General features: G+C 35.9%; 1 protein-coding gene across 1 annotated transcript; it reads left to right on the top strand.

Moving 5' to 3' along the window:
• The first annotated feature begins 313 nt into the window (after window positions 1–313).
• LOC136802725 (protein unc-13 homolog A-like) lies at window positions 314–27,763 on the top strand. Its single transcript, XM_067059472.1, has 8 exons — window positions 314–387; window positions 6,464–6,552; window positions 6,722–6,775; window positions 7,521–7,619; window positions 8,047–8,101; window positions 25,184–25,247; window positions 25,639–25,718; window positions 27,449–27,763. The coding sequence occupies exons 1-5, from the start codon at window positions 349–351 to the stop codon at window positions 8,066–8,068; spliced, it is 303 nt and encodes a 100-aa protein (XP_066915573.1). The 5' UTR covers window positions 314–348; the 3' UTR covers window positions 8,069–8,101; window positions 25,184–25,247; window positions 25,639–25,718; window positions 27,449–27,763.

The raw sequence follows: 27,763 nt of genomic DNA, 5'->3' as shown, positions 1-27,763 counted from the left end.
CCCCCCGCTAATTAAATTCGTATAATTCAATATTTTATTACAGTGTACATAGATGGACCTTAAACTTGTTAAAATTCTCCTTTTTGTTAGTACTGGTCCTTATTTTACGTGTTTATTTGTTAAAGTTTCTTTCTGGTTGTTAAAATTGATATCAGTTTACAAAAATTCTGTCTTCAAATTACCCCCCCCCCCCCCGCGCTTATTAGAATTTAGAAAATTTTCCTACCCCCTGCTTATTCGGATCTTTGAAATCAATGAGCTAGACTATATTACATTACCTCAGCACTTTTTTTTTCTTTTCATTCGCAGACATTGGTGGAAGTGTTGTTACGTTGTTGTGAACTAATCATGCAGATCTTTGACAAAATCTCTCAATGTTGTCTCGTGGTAAGTAGAACTAACAATTGATTCATGTTATTTTCGAACTGTTGATCTCAATAGGCAATTTCACAATCGAAATGAATCATGGGTAATCAGGACTGATTGCTCTCCAGTAACGATTGGGCTTTTCCAGAAAAAAATTTTACCCCACTGTTGAGGATAATGATTTTTCAAAATATTGAACCCCCTGGATATCCTACTTTAATAGTAAAGACCCCTGGATATCCGCTCTTAAAGATATGCTCAACTCCCTGGATATCCTCTCTTATAAAGATGCTTACCCCTGGATATCGTATTTTTACTTGAAAAGTCACTTTACCCCCTGGATATCCACTCCCTTGTAGATATTTAACCCCCTGGATATCCACTTTTGAACAAAAATTGTTAACCCCCTGGATATCCGATATCCTATTTATATACTATTTCTGGAAAAGCCCATTGCCGGTTGGCTAGACGCAAAAATCTTCAAAATATTTTCAAAACTTTGGACCAATAGTAAGCCGTCATTAGCGCGCACTGGTCCTGATTACCCATTACGCTTTGCGACTGTTAAATGGCCTATAAGGATGCACTAATGAAAGATTTTCAGGGGCTTGACTGATGTGAAGGTCAAAAATCTTCTACTTTAAAAGCAGAGTTAAAGGTGTTATCTTTACATAGGTGTTTCCGTTTCATATCAGACACATATTTCATACCAGGACAGTGTCTTGCCTGACCAATCTTGCTCCACACCTGTGTAAATCCAATGTGGAAAAGCTTGTGAATTAAAATTGATGAGTAATCAAACGATATCACTCTTATTTATAAAAACAAAACCTTTACTCACTGGAACAAACTTTGGCAGTTTCAAAAATTTTCTCACATAGCACACACATAACATCAAAACCTCTCTTGGAGATTTCTAAAAATATTATCCCACGTGGGAATAGCTTGTTTTACATATTCTTAAATTCCGCAACGAGTTTTGATGAACACAGTTGCATTTTTTTGTATTTTTATGTGTAAACAATGTAAGTGTCAAGAGAAAAGTTTGCTCGCTGTTTTTAATGATTTTTTGAGATTTCGACATGGAAAAAAAGTCAATTTTTTGGAAATAACTTTCGAACTACTTTTTCAAACTTAATGTATGATAGCTCAAAATTCAAGTTAGAGCATCCTTTATATAATAAAAAAAAGAATGAACAAAAAATGTAAATCCTGAAGCTCGCAATATCTCGACAAAGTTGTATACTTTTTTTTGGTGCACCTGGTATATAAGAACAAACTACATAAGAACAAATAGCTTCGATGGCGAAAATATTAAGAACAAGTAGTTAAGAACGTTTTAAAGCTTTGCAGACTTTATAACACCCGATTTCTTAGAAAAAATGGAGAAAAATACTCACAAAATGGTGAAAATAAGAACGTGTTAAGAATTTTTTTAGGCTTAAAACCTATAAGTTGAAATGTGTTCGACTTCTTCTTCCAGCGCGCGCTACATTTTTATGAGATAACGTTTTTATCAAGCAAAAAGGATTGAAGCCAAAAGGTGCGATCGCAGCGCGCGCAAGTGGAGGCCGGCGTTATGAAATATGAACCGCAAGATAGTACCCAACTGAAGTTGTCATGGTATCTAAATTTATTTTTGTTTGAGCAAGAATGAAATCTGAAACAATATCAATAGAAAGACAGAGAGGGGAGGATAAGTTCATATATTTCAAAAACAGTTCGGGCATTTGAATGATTTAAATGAAATCAACTACTTGCGTTTTTGAAGCACTGAGTTCTTTTATTCGTCCTTGTTTGTGTCTGAGTCTCTGTATGTACGTGTGTGTTTATGCTGTTTAAGAAAAAAATTGACATAGAAATGTGGGTTACTTCTGACTTGATACCCTATTTTACCGTTTTGACCTTTAATTTGCGCAAATTTTAGCCATTCCAGGCTGAGCGTTGTTCTTAAGGGCATTTTAAGGCATAGTAGGGGGTCAAAATCAAAATTTCCTCCGTCGCCCCAAATCATGATCGCAACTATTTGTCATTATATTTTTTGCCTTTCCACTCTCTGCTCTGCGGATTTTCATAACTAAATTATGATCAGTTGTTTTCACTTTGAAAATTTTTAAGCGCCTGGATAATCCCTCGAATGAAACGAATTTTCGTTGGGAACTCCATAGGCGCCAGACTCTCTGGAAAAATTCACTTCGATTTATACAAATAACTGTGCTACTACATTTGAAAGCGAAAAAGTGAAAAAAAAACAGCTGAAATCTAAGATCTTCTTCATATTTTGTGATTTCTTCTTAGATTAATTGAATAGTTAAATTATAAATTGAAGAATGGATACTGCTTATTCTGACGAGAGGAATTTGGCTCACAGTGGTAGTGGGAGGAATGTGCCACAAGTTGCTGACGATCAGCAAATTGCAAAGCTCAAAGAAGAACATCAAAAAGAGATTGAGAAACTTAAAATGGAATTTAAGATTCAACAACTGGAATCTGAAAACGAAAAAACGTTGAAAATCATGCAGCTAGAAAAAGAAAATCAAACTTTATCTCATCAATTTGAGATGTTCAAATTAAAGAATTCTTGTGAATCTCAATCAAGTCAAGTTCAAGCCGATCAACAACTCCAAAAACAGAACGACGAGCTGCAAAATAACTTGTTTGAAAAGGAGAAACAATTAGTAGCCAACGAGCACGAAAAGGAAATAGTAGTAAAAGAAAATGAATGGAAAATGAAAATGAAAGATTTGGAAAACGAACACAAAATTAAAATCTTACAAACGGAGACAAAATTGAATGAGATGGAGAAAGAGATGACAGAGAAAGAAGCAACTGTCCAACATTTGAACGGAGAAATTGAAAATTTGAAAAGCGTCATTCAAAAGCAAAACCAAGCTGCGAATGAAGTTGTGGAAAATATGACGACGATCGATCGTTTGGTTTGGGGAGCAGAATACTTTCACGAAGGAAATAAATCTTCACTTTTGTACCCTTCTTATGGTAACTGGTACAAAGCGATCTCCGCGATGATGGGGAATAAAAAAATGTTCAAGACGGATAAATATTTATTCATGAGAAAGGAATTCAATAAGGGTCGTAATCGTCTGGATTTCGTGAACAGAAAAAACAACAGGTACCAAGAAGATTTGGGGGATTTTCTGGTTGAAGATTTGAAAATTGCATGGGAAACTGCAACCTTTTTTCTTCTCCATACAAAGGATTTTGAGAAATGTTTAAAGTTTCAACGAAGGAATCAGGGCACTTCTTTTGAATATTGGCGTGTTGTTAATGTTTCAAAAGATTTTTATTTCGGTGATGAACTATCTGCAATTGTTTTTGGAATTTTGAATTGAATCAAATATACCAAGTATTGTATACCCAAGGATTTATTATACACTGGATATACAAGTAACAGATTTTTGCCAATTTCTCGTGTACTAGCTATGTCCGCAGTAATGATGTTATTGTTCACTCTCCTTCCCTCATTAAATGATTTTTCGAAACATTTTTATTGCATTTCTTATCGAAAATCACTCATCCAATTCCCAAAAGAGACTTAAAACTTTCCTGTGAGAGTCGGATTCTTCCACTTAATTGCTAATTATGAGTCGTTATGACGTTTCAAGCCGTGAGAAAGATGCAAAAGACGTGTTGTGTATAAGAAATGTAATGTTGACACCGGGAATTTTCAAACTTCAGCCTCAAAAAAACCACCTTGCCACCACGTGCCTCCAAAGGATTTTCATATCACAGTGGAGCCAAGACACTCAAGTCTTATGTATGTTAATTTCAGCTCTTCTAGGGACAGTCTTGGAAAGATATTTCCAATTGAAAATTTCGTGTCACTAGAAGCATTTTGTCTGAATTTCTTGTCTAATGATGTTTTTCTCACATTAGATTTCACAAATGTATCCAGCTCGAAATGCTAGCCTTACTTTCAAACTTTTTTTCTGCAAATGTATAAAAAGAGAGAGCTAGAGAACTTTTTAAAAATAAGACTGATAAACATTTTTAAAAATCAGACCTTTTCGATCCGCCATGACAGTTGTCCTTTGCGGACAAAGCTAGAACATCAATTGTTTTCTGAAACAATGAAAATACAATGATCGCTCTCCATCGTTTTATGAGTCGTTTATCCAGTGTATAATAAATCTTTGGTATACCGAAGAAAACTCAGTGCCACAAAACATTTCAATCAGAAAGATTAGGCTTTGATTGTTTTATCATTTGTAAGTTAATTTTTGAAAACAGAATTAAATCAGACGGGGTCAGTACCCAATTGGCACATCACGTTGTTTTAACGTAATTTGAACGTTAGGGACGTCAGATGGACGTTATCATGACGTTCTGTGCCAACCGAGTCATGACGTTTTTAGTGACGTGTTTGTAGACAAGAAAAACATGGAAATCGTTTTGGACACCCTTTGTCAAAGACCCACTGGAACCCCAGCTTCACTCGAAAATTGCATTCCAAAACCATTCCCACTAAATTCTCAACTTCAGTTGAGCTACAATCTCACAATGTCTGTCTGTGTGTGTGTCTGTCTGTCTGTCTGTCACAAAAACTTTAGGGCAGTCTGGAGACTTCAAAAATGCTTGGATTTGGCTGAAATTTGGCACACTTGTTCCTTGGGTGAATATATGGAAGTTTTTTTTTCATTTTTTTAAAGTTTTGATTTTTGGGGCCTGGGGACGAGTTTTTCGCCAAAACGAAGCTAAAACTTTGGGGCAGCCTGGAGACTTCAAAAATGGTCGGATTTGGCTGAAATTTGGCACACTTGTTCCTTGGGTGAATATCTGGGGGTACTTTTTTCATTTTTTGAAAGTTTCGATTTTTGGGGCCTGGGGACGAGTTTTTCGCCAAAACGAAGCTAAAACTTTGGGGCAGCCTGGAGACTTCAAAAATGGTCGGATTTGGCTGAAATTAGGCACACTTGTTTCTTGGGTGAAATTCTGGGGGTGTTTTTTCAATTTTTGAAAAATTTGATTTTGGGGGCCTTGGGACGAGTTTTTCGCCAAAACGAGGCTAAAACTTTTGGGTAGCCTGGAAACTTAAAAGATTGTCGGATTTAGATGAAATTTGGCACACTTGTTCCTTGGGTGAATATCTGGAAGAATTTTTTTCATTTTTCAAAATTTTCAAAAATCTTGATTTTTGGGGCCTTGGGACGAGTTTTCCGCCAAAACGAGGCTATATCTTTAGAGCAGAGCCTACAGGCCTCAAAAAGGGTTGGATTTAGCACACTTGTTCCTTGGGTGAATATCTGGTGGTCTACAATTGGGCCTATGAATAGTTTAAAGGCACTGAAGTTGAGCCCAGTGCGTTGCGCACGTTCGACTATTTGAGAACCTGAGAACAATAGAACTTCTATCCCCGTTGAGATTTCGATTGAAATCTTCATTCTCACTCTGGGAAATTCCAAAACAATTCTCCGCCACTCTGTGAAGAGGCTCCACCAGGGGTGTTTTTGGTGTCATTTGGTACCAAAATACCGAAACGGTGGTATAAAAGGGAGGACCTGAGAAATCTTACTACATTTTAGTACTAAAACTAGCAATTTTATTATTCTTAGTTTTTTCTAAAATACCACTTCTTAATAGTGGGTGGTGCACTTTATACGAAGATTTTAATATCTTTAGATTTTAGTACAGTACGGAAAAATTTTCTCCAAAAAGAAGAAATTTTATTGAATCATTCATTATTACTTGTTGCTTGTCACGAACGATTCGATGCCTACCTCATTGTATTGTGAATGATCCTACTTTTCTTCAGGAAGGCTAGATCGCCAAAAAGACTCGGGTCTTTCCCTGTGAGAATTTTGAAATATAGTACTAAAGTGAAATATAGTCAAAAATAAATTTGACACAGACTTTAATTTTATAAGGGGAGATTTGGGTTATTTCTGAGCTGATACCCTATTTTACCGTGTTGACCTTTAATTTGCGCAAAATTTAGCCATTCCAGGCTGAGGGTTGTTCTTAAGATTTTTTTTGGCTTTTTTTAGCCTAATTGTTCTTATAAAATTGTTCTAATAAAAAATAGTGTGCGATACTTTCTATCTTGATAATTAGCAAATGCGTATTATGTCTATTTTTTCAGATGGATGGAGGTACACTGGAGACGTTTAAAAACCTTCAACAGAATTTATCACAATGCTTGGACGACCCAAGTGTCTTCCACGCCACAAGGTGAGTTACTCCTAAAAATTAAACTATTAAAGTTTAATTAATTCCCTTTTTTTTTTTTACCACAATGGAGGGATATTCTCATTTAGTGGAAAAAATTCGTTTTCGAAGTGTCTGTAGGTCTCGATTGCAATTTGTTAAAAAATTCACTTCTTTCTTTCTTTCTTTATAGCGTATCTGACAAGATCAAAGAATGTTGTAAGCTTTTGAACGTTCAACTGTACAAGTAAGTTATTGGGCTGTTCCATTAAATTTCCATACAGGGGAATGACGAATCTTTCCAAGTCAAAAAAAGATTATGTGGATAACCCCTGGAAAATGGCAAACTCTTGGAATGGAAAAATTATTTTTGTACTTTAAAGTGAGGGTGGACGGATTAACATCGGTATTTTATCCTGGAAATTTTAGAATGACTTTTAACCCCTGTAAAAATAAAAAGATACTCTTTTAGACCCCCTAGAAATACTTCTCGGATTACAGCCCCCCCCCCCTTGAAATGTTTGCCCGTCTGTCTGTATGGAAGTAAAAATGGAATGGTCCATTCTCCCTATTCTACGCTCCTTTGTTCATATAATTTTCTTTGCTTCAGCACATTTGAGGATAAGTTCCCAAAAAAACCCGTGGTGCTTTTAGACAACGTTAATCCATTGATCTCACCTCTTAAGTATTTGATGCTACATTAGAGTCTCTTTAATTCGAGCCTCTACAACTCGAATGACCCCTTAACTCGATCAAATTTGTTCATCCCTTCAGGTAACAATGCCTTAAAACTCTTACTCCATAATTCTGAATTTTCCTTAACTCAAACAAATTTGTGTTCCCCGTGAAGATTCCAGTCGACTGTGCAATCGAAACAATTACAAATGAGACAAGCAAAGTGCAATCAATTTTATGAATTTTTCTTCGTGTTTTCCTTGCTTACAAAGGAGCACAGTACCTTCTCCAATTATGAGTTTTTTCCTCTTCCGCAGAGTGAAAGGAGCCAACGCAGTGTCCATACAAGAACGAGAGCAGATGGAAAAAGAGGCTAGTGACGTCATGGATTCTCTTTTCATGTTCATGGAAGACAAGTTAGTACTCAGTCCTTTATACTTATATCACTGTTCAAGATATGAACCTCTGCAAAATGGACGTTGCGTCACTTTTATACCAATGATAGACTACAAGTGCATATGGCAGAATAGCACAGATAAGTTATATAGTTTTCTGAAGTCGTTGTAGAGGTGCATATCTTGAAGTTCTTTCGTCTCAGATGTATTTCCCGTCTCAGCGAGGTAGAAAAAGAAAACTTTCCCTCTTCGAAGTCAACAAAATTCTGCCAGTTTGAAGAATCTTGTCTAGTTTGTTGCATTTGGAGAGATCTTTGGCTTTTTCGAGAAATCGGAGACTCTTTGCTGACGCTTCAGAAGATACATAATTTGAGAGGAACAAGTTGCCCGAAGGAGTGGTTGTAATTTATCCTATCTGAACATGTATATTATTGTTTTTGCTTTTCAGTTTTCCAACGTACGCGAAATAACGTGAGAAGCCAGTTTTGAAAAGACTGTTGAAGGTAATGCTTTTTCATGATCATTTCCCAGTGTTTTTTAGAAATTACTGGTGCTTTGAGTGGAGTCGATAGAGTCGATATTTTACGTGGATAGCTCAGTACAGTAATCTAGGACTTTAAGACAGTCTTTCATTTCTATTCACGGAATCCACGGCCAGCTTGCTAGACTATCTATAAGCTGAACGGAACATTGGAAGGGGCGAAGATTAGAACTGGGAACCCCTGGTTTCAGGCGCTGACGCCCGAACACTCGGCCATCGCTCCAGAAAGTGATGGTCTTTCCTAAGCTTGAGCTTACACATGTGTCTACCGAAGTTTAATCTAATTCACGAATGATTATTAGATATTAAAGCAGATATTCGACAAGAAAAGTTATTTATCGAAAATTATTCAGTCGAGCTTGATGATATTCGACGAAGCAAAGCTTCGAAGTCTTTATTCAATAAGCGAATCTTATTGAATAAGGGTGTCAATTTCATTGTTTTTTCTCTTTGATTTCGAAACGTTCGAATTTCATTTCTCTTTTGTGTTTGTAAAATAGAACTTTCTTTCTATCTGTTTTCATATATAGGTACTTTAGTGAGATAAACTTTCGCGGGGATTAAATTTCACGGTTGAGCCTATCTGCAAGATTCAAAAATTTCGCGGGGACTTAATTTCGCGTGTGGCACTATTGGATGGCAATATTTTCACGATTTTGTGACTTCTACTTTCAAATCATGCATGTTGGTTGTTGAAATACACATTATTTGAGCTTCTTTGATGCAAGTAACCATTCAAATAGTATTTATTTGACATATTTTAAGTATTGTTTAGAAGTATTTCGCGGATGAGGCCCTTCCAAATTTCCGATGGGACTTAATTTCGAGGATATTCGCGGATGACACCCGAATCCGCGAAATCCGAGAAATTTAATCCCCGCGAAAGTTTATCCCATTAAAGTATGTGACATTTAAATAATTATTTGATCAAAAAACTATTTTCTTTAATGCTCGCTGCTACAGAAGAGATATTTTGCAATCGGATATCTAAAAATATTCGACATTGCGTTTTACTTAGAGGTGGACGATCAATTTTATTATTATCTTTATGGAGACAATCCATCAGAATTCATTAATACCTTTAACTGCCGTTCGTATTTTTTACGGATGTGATCACAATAAGAAAAAGATTAAGGTTTGACCTATTTGCCAGATATCGGCATATGCCGACATGAGCGACCACAGAGTTTATCATCACATTTAGCTTTATTTTCTGAAAAATATCAAAAATACCGGGTGTCTCTGAAAAAACTTTCCCCTGTTCGATTCAATATTGCGAAAAAGTGAAAAAATATATTAGCTTGATTTTTTCTAAATCGTTTAGAGGAGGGTTTAACTTAAATTTTGGTATATCAAACTTTAAAATTGTTTCATTAGATCAAAAGTTATGACAAAAAGAGTAAAAAAATTGTTTTCAAAAAGAGCGCAAAAAGACGAAAAAACAGGGTATCAAATTAGACAAGAAAACACTGTACTTTATTGACAGTAAAGTTTTACTTTTGATCTTCTGTGCATCTTTTTTGTTTTATTATTCGTTTTTGGACCTACCCCGGTGGAGGTCCTATAAATTAACCTCTGTTCGTTCGTTCGTTTGTTCGTTCGTTACCAAGTTTTCTCGAGATTGGCTCATTAGTTTTTTCTGATTTTTTGCACAAAGATGTGTAGCTATAAACCCTCGAATGTGACGGAGCCCGATTTTCGAAAAAAAAAATTTTTGGGCAAATTTGGGCCAAAAAACGGCTAAAAAATGGGTATTTTGGACTTTGTGAAAAATTGGATCATTAATTTTTTCTGATTTTTTGCATGAAAGTAGGGCACCATCATAGGTAAAAGATGGCTCAAGCAGATTTTCGCAAAAAAATTTTGTTGGCTCAAAAAACGCATGTTTATCTATAAGAATCACTATTAATAAGCATACATTAATGTTCTTAGTCAAAGTACTCAATTTTTTTTATGAGGTAGATGTTTTTTTTGCTCATGAGGGCTTACTTTTGAAGAATATGTGTGTTTAGACAGGAAATTTTGTTTGCTTGGCATGTTTTTATGGAAAAACTGGCCAAATTCGATATTTCTTTATAAGCACATTATCAATTACTTAGGTATTAGCTTTTCTCGAGATAGGTTTTTTCTTTGTTTATGATTTTTTGCACAAAGATGCATAACTATAAACCCTCGAATGTGACGGAGCCTGATTTTCGAAAAACAATGTTTTTGGGCAAATTTGGGCCAAAAAACGGCTAAAAAACGGGTTTTTTGGACTTTGTGAAATATTGGATCATTAATTTTTTCTGATTTTTTGTATGAAAGTAGGGACCTATCATAGGTAAAAGATGGCTCAAGCAGATTTTTGCAAAAAAAATTTTGTTGGCTCAAAAAAGGCATGTTTATCTATAAGAATCACTATTAATAAGCATACATCAATGTTCTTAGTCAAATTACTCAATTTTTTTTATGAGGTAGATGTTTTTTTTGCTCATGAGGGCTTACTTTTGAAGAATATGTGTGTTTAGACAGGAAATTTTGTTTGCTTGGCATGTTTTTATGGAAAAACTGGCCAAATTCGATATTTCTTTATAAGCACATTATCAATTACTTAGGTATTAGCTTTTCTCGAGATTGGCGGTTTTATTCTTTATGATTTTTTTGCACAAAGATGCATAACTATAAACCCTTGAATGTGACGGAGCTCGATTTTTGAGAAAAAAATTTTGGGGTAAATTTCAGCTAAAAAACGGCCAAAAAAAGAGTTTTTTGGACTTTGTGAAATATTGGATCATTGTTTTTTTCTGATTTTTTGCATGAAATTAGGTAAAAGATGGCTCAAGCAGATTTTTGTAAAAAAATAATTTTTCAGCTCAAAAAACGCATCTTTATCCATAAGAATCACTATTAATAAGCATGAATCAATGTTCTTAGCCAAATTGGTCAATTTTTTGACGAGATGGATGTTTTTTTGCTCACGAAGTCTTGAATATGAAAGAATATTTCAAGAGCATGAAATTTTAGTTTCTAAATGTTTTTTTTATAAGAAAAAAATGACTAATTTTAATAGATCGTCAATATTTGTGTTCTGAATGATTGTTTAATGGTCACGTCACGTAGATATCAATTATAAATGTGTTAAATGCACAACCAGGTAGGTCCATAAAAGTATCACTTGTTAATGATTTTTATTGCCAATTTAGAGCTCCTTTTGGATTCATTAATGAGCATGAAGTTTAAACAAGCAACAAACTTTTATCAAAATTTTTCCAAAAGTTTCCAAAGCTTAGCGAGTCTATTTGAGTGGAGAAGAGAAAGTTTGAGTGTCTTTTTTTCTAACAAAAGATTTGATACCCTGTTTTTTCGTCTTTTTTCGCTCTTTTAGAAAAAAGATTTTTTACTCTTTTTGTCATAACTTTTGGTCTAATGAAGCAATTCTAAAGTTTGATATACCAAAATTTAAGTTAAACCCTCCTCTAAACGATTTAGAAAAAATCAAGCTAACATATTTTTTCACTTTTTCGCAATTTTGAATCAAACAGGGGGAAGTTTTTTCAGAGACACCCGGTATTATAAGTGATATGTGCCCCCAATATATTGACGAATACAAAATATACTAACACTTCTTACAAAACGGTTATAAGATTCCACTCAAAAAGGTTAAAAGAATTTTCACAAAAAGGTTAAAAATATTATATGACTCTTGTAATTTAGTTGAAGAAGTAAATTCAAAGAAGTAGCTTGTTGATTCAGAAAATACACAGCTCTGGAAGGTTGGTTATATATCAAACTAAGTTATAGGATAACTAAAGGATATAAATATCAGCTAAATATAAAAGTTGTTTGACAATACATAAAGGACTTTAATATCTCAAACAGCAATAGATAAGATAGAATATTCCAGTTACGAAGGACACAAAAAGGTTACAAAAATTGACTTCAACCAAATCAAATGAAGTGGCTTTGGTACAGATTATATGGTGTGTTGGTTATATATCAAACTTATTACAGGATAACTACACCCCAGTTTCACAGACCCGGTGGGACCCCGCCTACTAGAAATTTAACCAAAATTTGCCTCCGTTGGGAAAAATAAAAATAAGGGCCCAGCTGGAAAGTTGACTTTGATTTTATTTGTATTCAACGTAAAAAAAATTCACTCCAAAAGCCAAGGGAGAAGAAAGAATATTCCAATTACAAAGAGACAAACTTGAAGTAAGTGAATTATGATTCATTCAATCAATAAGTCTTGTTTTTGGGGTATCTGGGTACTTGGGTAAGAATATTCACTAACACAAAATATATTAAAAAATGATTTCACGCAAAAAGGTTACAAAATTTAAGGCATATGACGCTTGAATACTTAAACCAAATCAGATAAAGTGGCTTTGTATCCAGGGGGTTAACGATTTTTTTTCAAAAGTGGAAAATTAGGGGGTTAAATATCTACAAGGGAGCGGATATCCAGTGGTAATTTGTCTTTTCAAGTAAAATAATACGATATCCAGGGGGTAAGCATCTTTATAAGAGAGGATAAATGAATAACTATCAAACTACTGATATTGGATCAAACCCACGATTGTCAGAATGGACATCTTCAATGACAGTGTGCTACACACACCCAGTTATGCGCTGCTCTACCGAAACCCTACTGATATTATAAAGGCTTAGAAAAAAGGGAAATTGACTGTTAATTCATATTGTTTTTACCTATATAGTGACTTCATTTTGAAGGAAATTGAATTGAAATTTTTTAAGCCTTGCGCCAAAACGTGCCAAAAACTGGTATACCAACATTGAGTTTCTTACAGAAGATTTAGTGAGTGAGACATGCCAATGAGAATATACTATGACTAACATGAACTGATTCATTCTCGTGGACATTTGAAGCACAGTGTTACAGCAAAAAATGGTTGAGCATGGGGATCAGCGAGCAGAAAAATGTAAACAGAAGCGGAACAAAAGCCGAAAAACGATGGATTATGGAGTATTTGATGCTATTTTGTGAATAATTCTTTACGCCAATATTGAAGCTTTAGGAAACTTTAAAAATGCTGTTTATGTCACTGTGCCAGAACGGTACTTCGATATGTATGTACGCCAAAGATTTTCAGCCTCATATTATGAACAGACTCGAACATTCTCTCTACTAATACCACCACTGCACATTGTACCTTGTTGATGTTGAACGCAGGAGCCTACTTTGCTCAAATTAAAACTGAACAAACTTTTTGACTTTTTAGAACCAGACGTCCAATAAAATACAAACACAATGTTGTACCTACCTGTGAAGTGAAAAGTTTTTAACCATGTTGACGGTGGTTACAACGGGACACGGTATCTGAAAATTCCCTTAGCCATTTGTTTATTGGCTAACCACTCCTATACAAATAATTTTGGGGATAAAATATTTCCCATATTTGACATTAATTATAATGTATAAGATGGCCGCCTGCAACCATGCTCGCAAGCCTTGAAGGGAGGGAGGGAGGTAAAAAAATAATTTTCTCTGTCTTCACTGTAAGATGAACTTATTAGCGAATGGAAGATCAGTGCGCGAAGTCATAGCTCTAAACCACCTATAGATTCTACCGAATGGAGCAAATGCGACGGGGGCGTACTGTGGGCGGACGGCCTACCGAAGCCACACTAGCTAGATAGGCTAATGGGCGTGACGTCGTAACAAAATAAAAGTTAAACTAAAACTTAACCTCTTAAATTACCATTTAACTTTCTATTTTTTACTCCTGGAAAGGACGCTGTGAGCAGGACGGATATCCCAGAAGTGGGGAGTGATAAGGGAAACCAGTGTATTAAGTTTTGGCATTTGTTTATTGGCTAACCACTCCTATACAAATAATTTTGGGGATAAAATATTTCCCAACCGAAGGTATCCCCAAATTATACTTTCGTCGCGCCTTAACGGTTGCAGGAAGACGCGCGTACCTACAAATTTGAAAATTCTTCTATTAGTAAAAGTAGATAAGCCTATAAAAGATATATAGTAACGATATAAAATATCAACCAGTAGAAAACTCACTAAATATAAACATAAGATGAAATGTGATAACATATTCAATTATCTTAACTATTTCACGTCTACATCACAGAAAGAAAAATAAGACAACAATGTGCACCCGACAGGAAGTCCACCACCAGCCGGGTAAGTGCCGGACTGTGTACCGGATCCGACTTCCTAAACGATGAATGAACCCAGAATCGGCGGGTTTTCGCAACCAGCCGGGTTGCCCAGACTCAAGGCCTGGCCCCTCACCACCGTGCACAGCCTAATAGCTACAGGTAACTGTCCATCGCGCGTAATTCGTGTGGGACAAAATCTCTTGCTGTATGAATTAGAAAACACAAAGCCTAAAACAACGCTATGGACAGTTTCCCGACCGTATCATCCTCGCAGCTGAGAAACTCCTGTCCGTACAGCCGGTCCGGCAGGAGAATCTATCACAACCTTGTGCATACTGAAACTTAAGAGAGATCCGCCACCAGCCGGGAAGGAGCCGGACTTTGTTCCGAATCTGATCTCCTTATCACGATGGGTTTGCTTCAGAATCAGCGGATTTTCGCAACCAGCCGGGTTGCCCAGACAGCCGGCCTGGATCCTCACAACTTGCACTACGAACATTTACACTGACATCCTCGCTGCTGAGAGACTCCTAACCGTACAGCCGGTCCGGTAGGAGAATCTATCACAACCGTGTGCGCCCGAAAACTGAGGAGGTCCGCCACCAGCCGGGATAAAGCCGGACTTTGTTCCGAATCTGACCTCCCTATCGAGATGAATTGCCTAGAATCGTCGGATTTTCGCAACCAGCCGGGTTGCCCAGACAGCCGGCCTGGATCCTCACAACTTGCACTACGAACATTTACACTAACATCCTCGCTGCTGAGAGACTCCTAACCGTACAGCCGGTCCGGTAGGAGAATCTATCACAACCGCAATTACGAGCCCTTTATTGAAAGGGGAAACGGATTATTTGGATACCCAAAGTAGCTCATTATTATCAATTCTAGCCGTTATCAATTCTAGCCATTAGTAATTCTGAAAAACTTGTTATTGGTAGTACCTCATTTACAGTTCACTCCATCCTTGCCCATTCTACTACATGCTAGCCAATTGAGGGGTACCAAATATCATTTCTTCATAACTTAAAATTTCTTGCCTTCTTCCCAAGTCTTGACCAGCTATCTGTACAACTGATGCTCTACTTGTGATAATGACTCAATAAAAACCTACTCTTTCTTGGAAAATTTTGTAGCAAAAGAACACGTAATAGAAAATGAATTATTATTTTATATACTGATTTTATATTAAACCTAAATCTATCAAAGCCCATGAAAAAACTATATTTAACTTGCCCCTGATCTGCACGCAGCATGAGCCGTTTATAACTTTACAGTCTTGTATGTTAACAGGCTATTCAAGTCATCTAATCAATGCCCTTCAATGATCCTACTTTGTCTTACTCCAAATCTACCTTTGTCAGCCGACTGACAGAGACACTTCAGTCTATAATAGTTCTGTAAAATAATATTTAAAACTCAAATTAGAAAAAGCTAGTGTAAATCAATATAAATGCCGTAGAGACCGACTTTTTTGACGTGCACCAGCTGTGTACCACCTTGCCTAGGTGTATCATGACAGGAGGAACTTTAAAATGTTCAAGTTTCGTGCTTGATTACTACATCCAGCTGGGATCTGTGGGATTGAATTAATGCTTATAAAAAGTAAAATCTTTGTTTGTAAACTACCTGAGATAAAAGAAATTTGTTCTCTTTTTTATATAATGTTTTTATAAGCACTGTCCAAGACAAGAAAGATTTTTATAAAAGAAAGCATCTGTGCCTTTAGAAGCGTAACTTATATCGACTAAATAGGCCTTTTGTTTGAAAGAAATTTTAAAAGCTAAAGGAGAAAAAGAGAGAATTTTCAAATAATCAATGTTACGTTTCGTAGAGAAAAAAATTATGTTTTAATGGTGTATTATTTTTTGTTTCGGTTTGGCCAGAAATATAATTTTTGCCATTTTTGCGAGCCCCTTGCGTAACACCCAAAATTAGGTAAAACCTAATTCCAAATAAAATATGTTAAATATCAAACAATCAAACATCTTGTAGAGTTCATACCAATCATATTGAAAGTTTTTTATCCATATGGCTTCTTCTTGTTCCACCTTGTTCCAAGCAACTGAACTTTAGCATTCTCTTAAAGTATGTAAATAAAATGATAACCTGGGACAATATAAAGCTATGTCAGCCACCCCAATGGTCCCAATCATCCAATCGACCAGCGAAAATCACCTTGGCCAACATCTCTCAATACCAACGACAATCCCCTTGGCCAACATCTCCCAATACCAGCGACAATCACCTTGGCCAACATCTCCCAATACCAGCGACAATCACCTTGGCCAACATCTCCCAATACCAGCGACAATCACCTTGGCCAACATCTCCCAATACCAGCGACAATCCCCTTGGCCATCATCTCCAAAAACCAGCGACAATCACCTCGGCCCAACATCTCATCACCGCCCATCTCCTTTGCCAAATTCAGTTGCAGATATCGTTATATACTTGATAATATCTTGATGGTTTGTTTCAGACAGTTTTTCCAAAAAAAAATTACTGTTTGAATGTTGTCTCCTTTCGTTTCGTGTGCTACGAAAATTGTACGCTTCACTGCACAAACTACATTTATATCCATGAATGTGCATACTCTAAATCTCTTTACGTTTAGTAACACTGATAGTTATGGACCTGCCTTGAGAGATCTTGGAAGATTCAACAACAACGAAAAAAATAATTTTCTTTTCTCTATCTTCACTGTAAGATGAACTTCTTAGCGAATGGAAGATCAGTGCGCGAAGTCATAGCTCTAAACCACCTATAGATTCTACCGAATGGAGCAAATGCGACGGGGGCGTACTGTGGGCGGACGGCCTACCGAAGCCACACTAGCTAGATAGGCTAATGGGCGTGACGTCGTAACAAAATAAAAGTTAAACTAAAACTTAACCTCTTAAATTACCATTTATTTTCAAAACATATGGATTGAAGACAAGATGAATCTGTTTTTATGGGAGCGAAACAAACACACTTGTTAAAATACAAAGTCTGGCACTACTTTAATTGGATCAATTTATATTTCGCAGGAATTACCTTAAGAGTATGAATTTATGCGGCAGGATTAATTAATGCAGAATTAATTAATTAGGTCCTAATTCGCATTATTTAAATTTGGCAATTTTCAGCCAGTCACATTGAATAATTCCGCATAATTATTTATTCTACCATTAATTTATACTCACGGTTGGGCATCCACTATCCACAAAATTTAAGCTTTTTGCAAGGACTTATTTTCGTGTTTTCCCACGTTAATTTATTTTCAAAAAGTGATAAAATCCGTTTTGGTATTTTTATGTATTAACAGTCCTTTCGTTGAAGAATCTCCGCTTTCTTGCTTGCCAGGGAAGTGGAAGTGGATTACAGCAAAAGAAAAAATTGTGTACAGTGGCGGATTAGATGATGTTTTAATATTTTCATGGTGACTAATTTTCGCTGAAGGCACCTTTTCAGATTTTCTTAGGATTTTATTTTAATATAGTCTTTTGTAAATAAGAACAAAGGCTGTGAAATCCGGGAAATTTTTAATCCCTGAAAATTAATACCTTTATTAAAAGTATCTGATTCAACTGCCAATTTTGATAGCATATCTTTAGGGCATACTGGAGAAGTGGGACGTGGGACGGTGGGACGCTCAGGTGGGACGCTCGAGTGGGACGCTCAGGTGGGACGCTCAAGTGGGACGGTAGTGGGACGCTAAGGTGGGACGGTAGTGGGACGCTAAGGTGGGACGGTAGTGGGACGCTAAGGTGGGACGGTAGTGGGACGCTAAAGTGGGACGGTAGTGGGACGCTAAGGTGGGACGGTAGTGGGACGCTAAGGTGGGACGGTAGGGGGACGCTAAGGTGGGACGGTAGTGGGACGCTAAGGTGGGACGGTAGTGGGACGCTAAGGTGGGACGGTAGTGGGACGCTAAGGTGGGACGGTAGTGGGACGCTCAAGTGGGACGGTAGTGGGACGCTCTTTTATATGTATTTTGTCTTTTTCTTTTTATAATACAGTGAAGAGGGACAGGTCAAGTACTTATAAACAATACACAGATCGATCGAAATGTTTTTGACTTTTTTCATAGTGAATGGATTATAAAATAATAACATAATCAATTTGATCGAAGCTACAAAGACCTAGCCCATGAGGTCCAAGGTCAGTTCACCCGTATATGCAGTAGTGTTTTTTATAAGTATTTTTGAATTGCGTAGTATCATGTCGGTTCGATAGTACATTGCTAGCGTGCCGGACTCAGAATCATTGACAAGAGACTTTAGTAGTTCGAGCCAGGGTCAAATTTTCAGTTTTGAAAAAAAATTCTAAGTCGCAAGGCGTTCTAATCATTTAGCTACATTTCACTCTCGGTGTTTTCAGTCTTTAATTATTGGAAATATGAATTAGAAAGGAAAATACTTTCATTTGTCTTTTTTTCTACGCTCAATGTCAATTTTCAGGATAGGACTCGAGGTTTGTTTACATCAGAGGAAACCCCGTTCTATTTAATTGTTAAAAAAATTCCATGACACAGCATTCGAAAAAGTAGAATAATTGGGCTTTCCACAAGTATATTACTTTTTGATAAATATAACGAGATTGCTCACGGAAATATCTAACCCGGGCCTGTCAATCATTTTCTAGACCTGTCAATCACTTTTTTGGCAGCATATTCAGTCAGTTTTGCTTTTCTTTTCATCGTGGTTCTGAAAAAAGTGTTTATAAGATATAATAAAAAAAGACGAAAGCCGATTTTTTAGCATTTTTTTAGTTGAAAGTTTTGGAACATTAGATTTTCAATACAAGGGAAAGTCATAACTCTTGACTCTTGACTCTCCACCTGCTAATCAACCTTATCCATTTTGAAATACTGTACTTGAATCAAACTGCATTGAGCTGAGGTGACACTCCGGGGGGGGTTACCAATTGACAGTATGCTTTAGCGTGGGCGGCCGCCAATACGCCATCGGAATATCAGATAGCCTAAACCGCTGCAGATACCCGTCGCGGCGTCGGTAAATTTGCCTGACTGCCCCCCCCCCCAATTTTTGTTTCTTAAAATTTTTACGGAAATTTTCAAAAATATCAATAAGAGCTCATAAAACCAGAAAAAGTTTGATCAATGTTGACAAAACAGACAAAATAACACAATTTTCGTCGCACCCGTATAGGATTCAAACTCTCTATAATCATTACCCTTAAGTTGCCGTTTCATCGACTTATCCACTCGGCCACGCAGCTGATGTGCAAGAGAAGTGAACAATGATTATCATGAGACCTTTATTTTGCCATGACTTGTATAATTTTACCCTGTCAAGGTATTGACTTCTTAAAGAAATGATTTTAGATTATTTCCAACATGCAAGAGCCGATTGCACTAAATATATATAACACTCGAAAACTATCATGTTATATTTTTTTGTAATTAAATCTTGCATCAGCAGTTTCGAAACAAAAGCATGCTATTATTTTTATGTAAAATTATTTTTATAAAGAGAAACGCAAGGTCAGCCCGAAAGGATAAGAAAGATTAGAAGATAAGAAGATTAAAATAATTAATTCAAGGAAAACTAGTTGTCCCTTATTTTCCAAGGAAAATTAGTTATCGCGTATTTTCCAAGGAAATTTAGTTATTCCGTATTTTCTGAGGAAAATAGTTATTGCGTATTTTCCAAGGAAAATTAGTTGTTGCGTATTTTCCAAAGAAATTTAGTTATTGCGTATTTTCCAAGGAAGATCACTAGACCGTATTTTCCAAGGAAAATCACTGGTCCTTATTTTCTGAGGAAAATAGTTGTTGCGTATTTTCCAAGGAAAATTAGTTGTTGCGTATTTTCCAAGGAAAATTAGTTGTTGCGTATTTTCCAAGGAAAATTAGTTGTTGCGTATTTTCCAAGGAAAATCACTGGTCCTTATTTTCTGAGGAAAATAGTTGTTGCGTATTTTCCAAGGAAAATTAGTTGTTGCGTATTTTCCAAGGAAAATTAGTTGTTGCGTATTTTCCAAGGAAAATCACTGGTCCGTATTTTCTGAGGAAAATTAGTTGTTGCGTATTTTCCAAGGAAAATCCTTTGTTCTGTTCTTTCCCAGGAAAATCAATTTTCACGTATTCTCCAAGGAAAATCACAGCACTCAGGGTGGCCAGCGATACTGGAAATACTTGAAAATACTTGAATATACTGGAAAAATATATTGGTACTTGATTATACTGGAGTTTTTGAAAAAATGCCCATTTTTCCAGTATATACTTGAAAATGATAAATTGGAATACTTGAAAATACTTGAATTTCTTTTTTCAATCAAATCTTCTATTTCCAGGGCTCTTACAGGCTGTTTTGAAGTATAAATTTTCCAAAATTTTCTATTCGGACCCAACCATGGTGGGTCCTCCTGATAACAATGTATTGTACCCTATTTGTAAGGTTAGACATTCTTGGTTGGTCTTATTGACTTAACCTATTTGATATGGCTTTTTTAAAAAAGATGAACCTTAATGGGCATACAAAAAATGAAAAAAAGTAAAAGCAGAATCTTAGATATTCTTCAGCTCAAGTTATTTACTGCAAGATAACCCTCATTGAGAATTTCAAAAATCTAGTCTTTGGAGCATACAAAATATGAAAAAAAGTAAAAGCAGAATCTTAGATATTCTTCAGCTCAAGTTATTTACTGCAAGATAACCCTCATTGAGAATTTCAAAAATCTAGCCTTTGGGGCATGTAATGAAAGAATATATCCAATGTGCACATTTCCACTCTTTCTCTGCCAAATGGATATCTGATATTTGCAAATCAAGCTACTGCTGAAAAATGGAGCCCATGGTAAATGAATTGTGCAGGCTAATGCTAAAGCGGTCAGGGAAAACCTGGAAAACCTGGAAAAAGGGCTATTTTTAGAAAAAGTCAGGGAAAACATGGAAAAGCCAGGGAATTTTTGTAAAATTCTTCAAAAGTCAGGGAAAAGTCAGGAAATTTCTTTCTATAGTCCCTTGAAATTGATGGTTTTAGCCAATCTTTGAATCCCTATTTTTCAAAATTTTCTTTGTCGGACCCAACCATGGTGGGTCCTCCAAGTAATCATGAAACCCACTAATATCAGGACACTTGACCTATCTAAAATTGATGGTGGTATTTTTGAAAGTTTGAAAGGTAGTGACATGAAAAGTGCTACATGAAAAGTGCTCGCCAATTTTCTATGTTAAAAACTCTTGCTAGAAAATAACCTTCTGGGAGCAGTGAGCCATAGGGAAATGATTCTAGAAATAAGAAGTTGAAAATTGGGAAAATGTCAATTTTTCAGCAAAGTTTTGATTTGACTGAATTGACTAAACTCTTAATTACACAGTTTCTTCGTCTGCTCGAACTGGAAATGTCTTAAAAGTCTTGAAGTCTGATATTTGAAGAAAATATTTCTGATAGTCTCTAGAAAACATTCTGGAAATATCGGAAAATTTCTTCCTACTACTTAGAATTGCAATAAAAGAAATTCTACCCACTTCGCTCGCAACCAAATCTTCTGATTTGACAACCTTGCTGCGTAAGCTGTTAGTAATAAAATTCTAGAAATTAGACAACCGCTGTAGTACGCCATGGTGTCATAAATCCACTAGTTTCTAGAGCACATTTTGATCTGTTGTTTAATTTGAGAAAATGTCAAAATAATTCTGGCATCAGTATTTTGTGCACACAATTTTGTCATAATATTTTTAAGAAAGGGAAGCCCATAAAATTTCTGGCAAATTGGGGATCCAGATATCCCTATTCTAACGAAGCACCATACGTAAAGTTCAAAATATACTTGAATGTACTTGAATTTTGCACCTTCATATACTTGAAAATAGCAAAGATATACTTGAAAATTATCAAAAATGCTCCAAAAAGTACTTGAATATACTTGATTTTCAATGACTAAAATCGCTGGCCACCCTGGCACTTTATTGATTTTCTTTTGAAAGAAAAGGTATTTCCCTTGCAAAAAATACAAAATAACTGAAATTCCTTGAGCAATCATTAGTTGAATTTTTCTTTTTGAAAAAGAAGATTATTATTCCCTTGAGAAACCACAGAAAATCAATTTCCTATGCGAAAATTCATAGCCTGTCTTATTTAATTGGAAATACAGATTTTTTTCTCTTGGAAAACTGCTCAGAATGATGATTTCACAAACTGGGGGGAGGAGTCTTCAAAAGTCATGCATCCGACATCATCTAGTCCAACAGCTAAAAAGTCCGATAAGGCAATCGAAGGTTGCTCCAGTTTTTCCGAACCGATTTTGTCCGGCAAAAAGTGTCAAAAGAATATTTGTTTCAGAGAAAACGTTATTAGCCTGTCTGACTAGCCAACCAATTTTTAACACTTCAAAGTAGGCGGAGGACCGTGTCCGTCTAGTACAGACTTTTAAACTAAATTTAGGGAAAAAATCTCTCAAAGGGTCCCAAAATCATCAAAATTTTGTCTCTCAAAGGGGCGATTTTCGATTTTTGCCTCGGACATACCTGTCACCTCGCAAACCTAGTATCCCCCCCCCCCGGAGTATCCGTACCCCTTTTTGCCAATATCCCCCCATGTATATCTCGAGGAAAGTGTATTGGAACTTTGTATGATTCAAAGACAGATTTTTGATGAAAATTGTATCAAAAGTATCAAAAGATTAAAGGACAACAACAAGATCTGCTATTTAAAAAGATAAATTTCTCGTCCTCCGTGCTTGAAAAATCAATATTTTTGATTAGGTCTGAAATATTTTTGATCCCTGTGGATAGATTAGTTTAGAAAAGAAAAAAAAATACGTGTGGGGGAATTGAACCCTGGACCACCTGACCTTGAATCTGATGCTCTACCGACTGAGCTACTTAGTCATGTTTCTTCGGTGAGAGCAAATGTTTTTATATTACCATAAAAAGTAATAAAAAATGACGTAATGTAATTGCGTAAAACATTTTCATTCGCGCATACAAACAATAGGCAGGATTTTCATTGTTATTTTGTCGATACTGGCGTAATCATTTGAGAGTATTCCGATCAGAATAACAACTAATACTGAAAGTATTCATTTACTCATATTGAGTTCTTTTTTACTCGTACATAATTATCAGAGAAGCAAAAATACAAAAGCCTTACGAGAGAGCGTCCCACTACCGTCCCACCTTAGCGTCCCACTACAGTCCCACCTGAGCGTCCCACTACCGTCCCACCTTAGCGTCCCACTACCGTCCCACTACCGTCCCACCTTAGCGTCCCACTACCGTCCCACTTTAGCGTCCCACTACCGTCCCACTACCGTCCCACCTTAGCGTCCCACTACCGTCCCACCTGAGCGTCCCACTCGAGCGTCCCACCTGAGCGTCCCACCGTCCCACGTCCCACTTCTCCAGTATGCCTATCTTTAGAGCAAATTCATATCTTTAGTAACCATGAAGAAATTTTATTCTAACTAAAGAAACACTGAACACGTATAAAGATTGTTAAAGTTTTCCAGATAATTTTCAGTAACCTTTATGATACAAATAACTTATATCTACAGTATGCCACCATTCAGTTTCACAGTACACATTCTTATGTTTGGGTTTTCAAAAGTGATTTTTATCTGGTGATTGAATAGAAAATCAACTTTGATATCATTCTAGTTCTTAACATGTTGCGAAACCTGTAATGGTTTTAATTTAGGTCACTTTGCATCAGAAAGTGTAGATTTAACAGGTTTTTTTTTGGATTGACACTTTCGTTATGTATGGATCTTACTGAGGAAATTTTAACCGCATCGGCTTGTGTTTCTTAACTTTAAACAGCTCTAGTAACATTGAGCACTTTTTATGAAGACTCGCTTCACCAATTTATAGTCTGATTATGATTCCCTTGCTCTCTTCATGGCTAAGTTCCACTGGGCTAATATCTGCTATCGGCGGGGCATTCATAGCGACAGCTACTTGCTAGTAATATATAGATATCATGTTCGGACAAAAACATACCATCACAAAAATATCTACATTGAACTTTGAACAACGGCTAATCTCTGCTGCAAATCAGATTTAAAAATGCCACATGTATGTACCTCATTTTAAAGATTAGTAAAGTATGTTATTATTAATCCTATTATATTCGATTATTAACAGAATTCCATGAAATCTTTGTGAGAAACAGCGTCCTCTGTACAGGGTGTTAAAGTATCTAATTATACTATTTAATATACTAATTAAAGTATCGAGTCGAAACACAACTATGAGTAGAAAGTTTTATGTGCGCGTTCTTTGTCATTACAATTAATTTATACGTTGAAACTACCTGTTGTAATAAGCCTGTGTGATGGAGAACGTTCTTATATTTTAGCGATAACACACAGACACTGTTCTACTCAATCGCATGTTCAAACTCGATACTTTAATTAGGGACACCCTGTATAAATTTAACTAGTATTGTATCAAGTGTAATTTTACTGGAAAGTTTCATAACATAGCAGTATAGACTGAAGACAAAAAATCACAACCTCCCTAAGCCTAGACTAAAACTCCTATATCATGATTAGAAACTAGGCTAGTTTTATATCTTTTATCTTTAACTTTACGATAATACAATACTGACAATTTGAGACGAGACATTGAAGTCTCCCATATGTGTTTCCTTCGCGTTGAAAAATGTATAATTATGAAAAACAACTTAATATATTTTAATTATTCAACTGTGCTACTTGATAAATCTAGTTCAAAATCGAATTTTCAATAAACTTTAAAAAAAAACCTCTGGCAAATATAGGTCGAGATCTCTTTTGTTGGCAAATGACGACACCGGCAAAGAAATCGAAAATGCTCTTGTCGGCACTTGCCGACAGCGGCACGGAAAGGGTTAACTACAAAATAGATCGTCCAAAAGACCCAATAAGACATGATGTTCTGATCAAAAGTAAAGTAAACTAAATGACTTCATGTAATTTTCTCTGTTCATAGGAACTATGGAAGATGGTTTTGAACAGTTTGGAAAAATGTTGTTGTCCTTCCTTCTCTGCCCGTTGTGAGTGCTTCTGTAAAATTATTATCTTATTTATTCTAGCACTCTCGAGTACTGTACAATGTATGTGCTGCCACGTTAAGATATTCTCTAGATATATTCTACCTCTCCATAAAGCGAGTTATTCTCCAAAATTAAGCTTATTTGTGATTTTTAAATATACCCTAGTTTTTGTCTAAAACTCTCATTTTGGCAAAGTTTTGGCAAAAAAGGACCAATTTACTTTGCCATTTGCCAAAATTAGTTCTTGCCAAACCTATTAAAATTTTTGCTTCGCCAAAATAAGTTCCTTGCTAAAAAAAAGTTCTGCGGCAAATTTGATATTTCAAGAATTTTTGCCGACCTTCAAAATTAGTAATCAACTTTTTAATTTCCAATTGTATTTAACTTTCAGGATTTCGGCAGTCCAAGCGATACACACAACTTGAATCCAAGACAGTTTGGTGTACTAAAATCGTTCTCGATACAGTCAAGGTAAAATGGTGTTGGCTGTTATTAAGATTATCATTGGATAAAAGTACATTTTCTTTAAAAAATTTTCGTCGCACCCAAGTTTGACAATTTTCCTTGGTTAGACAGAAGAAGCTACGTTTTACTGATGTCTCAAGTATAGAAAAACTTTTACGGCCTAAAATGGTGTCTAAAATGCAACTTGCATTGCGCAAAGAACATGTTCACTAAACGTTCACGCAAAGATGTTATATTCGGAGACGGGCACGTCCGCTCTTCCCTTTATGTGGTCAGTTTTAAGAATTTTATCTGTGAATTAGACTATTCCTAACCACAGATATAAAATTGTATAAAACATTTAACAGAGCTACCTCTATCCCTGGTTGAAATAGAATAATGCGCCATCTTCATAAGTAGACCATCAATTGAGACCATTCTTTCGTCTCCTCGTTTCACGTCACGTCAGTTGTTGGACCTACTTGGAGGTCCTATAAATTAACCTGTGTTCGTCCGTTCGTCTGTTACCAACTTTTCTCGGGATTTTGTGATTTTTGGTACAAAGGTGCAAAATGGTGATCACCAAAATGTGACGCAGCCCGATTTTCGAATTGCCAATTTTATGTCCAAAAATAGGATTTTTTTTAACTTTGTGAAAAATCTGTTCAATATTTTTTACTAATTTTTTGTACAAAGACGTAGAATTACAGTGTGCTAAATATGACACCGGCCCTTATTGGCGTTACTTTTGGGCTCGTGGCGTCATAAGGAGCACAGTACCTTCTTAAAAGGGCCGGCGTAAAAAGGGCCAAGATTTTGCAATTTTAACCTAAAAGCGGTGTTAATTTTTCATCATTATTTCTCAATTTCAAGGATTTTAGGTATCATTCGAAGACGAAAATTATCTATTGTTTTACCCCATATTTAAAACTTCAGGGAAATAATTGATATATTTATCGATGGAATCTTCAACACTTTACTACTGAAAAATAACATTTTAATACAAATTTTAGTCATTATTTACTAATTTGAAGTATAAGTAGCCATTTTTACAAATTTTGGCGTTATTAACAGCCCTAATTGGCGTAAGCCCAAAATCAGGCTGTGGCGTAATAAAGGCCGATAAGGTATATCATCATACGCTTGACAGAAAGCGCTATCTATTTTCTTTTAAATTAACTCTACCTTTCTTGAAAATTAGCTTAGGTGAAAGAAGCAAAAAATTCCTTTAGATAATTTTCCTATTAAAATGATCTTTTTATGTAATTTTTTCCTTGGAAAATACAAGAAATTGTATTGGTCGATTTTCCTTGAAAAATACAAGCCATTTTCTCTACATATTTTTCCTTGAAAAATACAGGAAAATGTTTTAATCATAATTTGCCATTCAATATACAAGAAAATATTGTAGTTCATTTTCCTTGGAAAACAAGAAATATTTCTAATAACTAAAAAATTTATTTAATTTCTCAATAATAAAGCGAGCTTAATTATCATGGCAAAGAGCCGTCTCGGCGACGCTGGGACACCTAGTTATTGGTCTAATCTGTAGCTTCCTCTAGAAACACAGATCTCGTACAAGTCTAGGAACTCGAGGGTTAAGATAATACGCTCTGCTATTTTTTTTCTTTACATGACATTAATTTGAAAGCCGTTGAAATTCCATTATTTTCCAACAATTTCCTGATTGAAAACTGTTGGTACAATGGTTTGTCTCAGCTATTTCTTATCTCAACTTTTTATTTGTCTCTCACCAGGTACTGCATACATTTCCCATTGATGATTCAAAGTTAAGTGGATGAGATGGACGAGAAGTGATCCTGGTTGGGTAAATGTGTTCCTATCTGGTACAAAATGTTGTTTCAAAACCCACCTGACGTTCACGATGTCCATTTTATGGTAGATGGAGACTAAAGTTTGTCTCCTTTTTGCTCATGTTTCTGCATTATTCCTGTGTGTGTCTTTCTGCAAGTTTTATCTCTTTGTACTTACAGCTGATAAAATTCTTAACATTAGAAAACATTTCCATTGTGTGAGGCACTCCAACACTAAAATTAGATTTCTTCGGAATG

Source organism: Clytia hemisphaerica, unplaced genomic scaffold (genome assembly GCF_902728285.1).
Source record: "Clytia hemisphaerica strain Z4C2 unplaced genomic scaffold, Clytia hemisphaerica genome assembly, whole genome shotgun sequence".
NCBI lineage: Eukaryota > Metazoa > Cnidaria > Hydrozoa > Leptothecata > Clytiidae > Clytia > Clytia hemisphaerica.
Note: the sequence above shows the minus strand (reverse complement) of the source record. Positions and strands in the feature narration are given on the sequence as shown.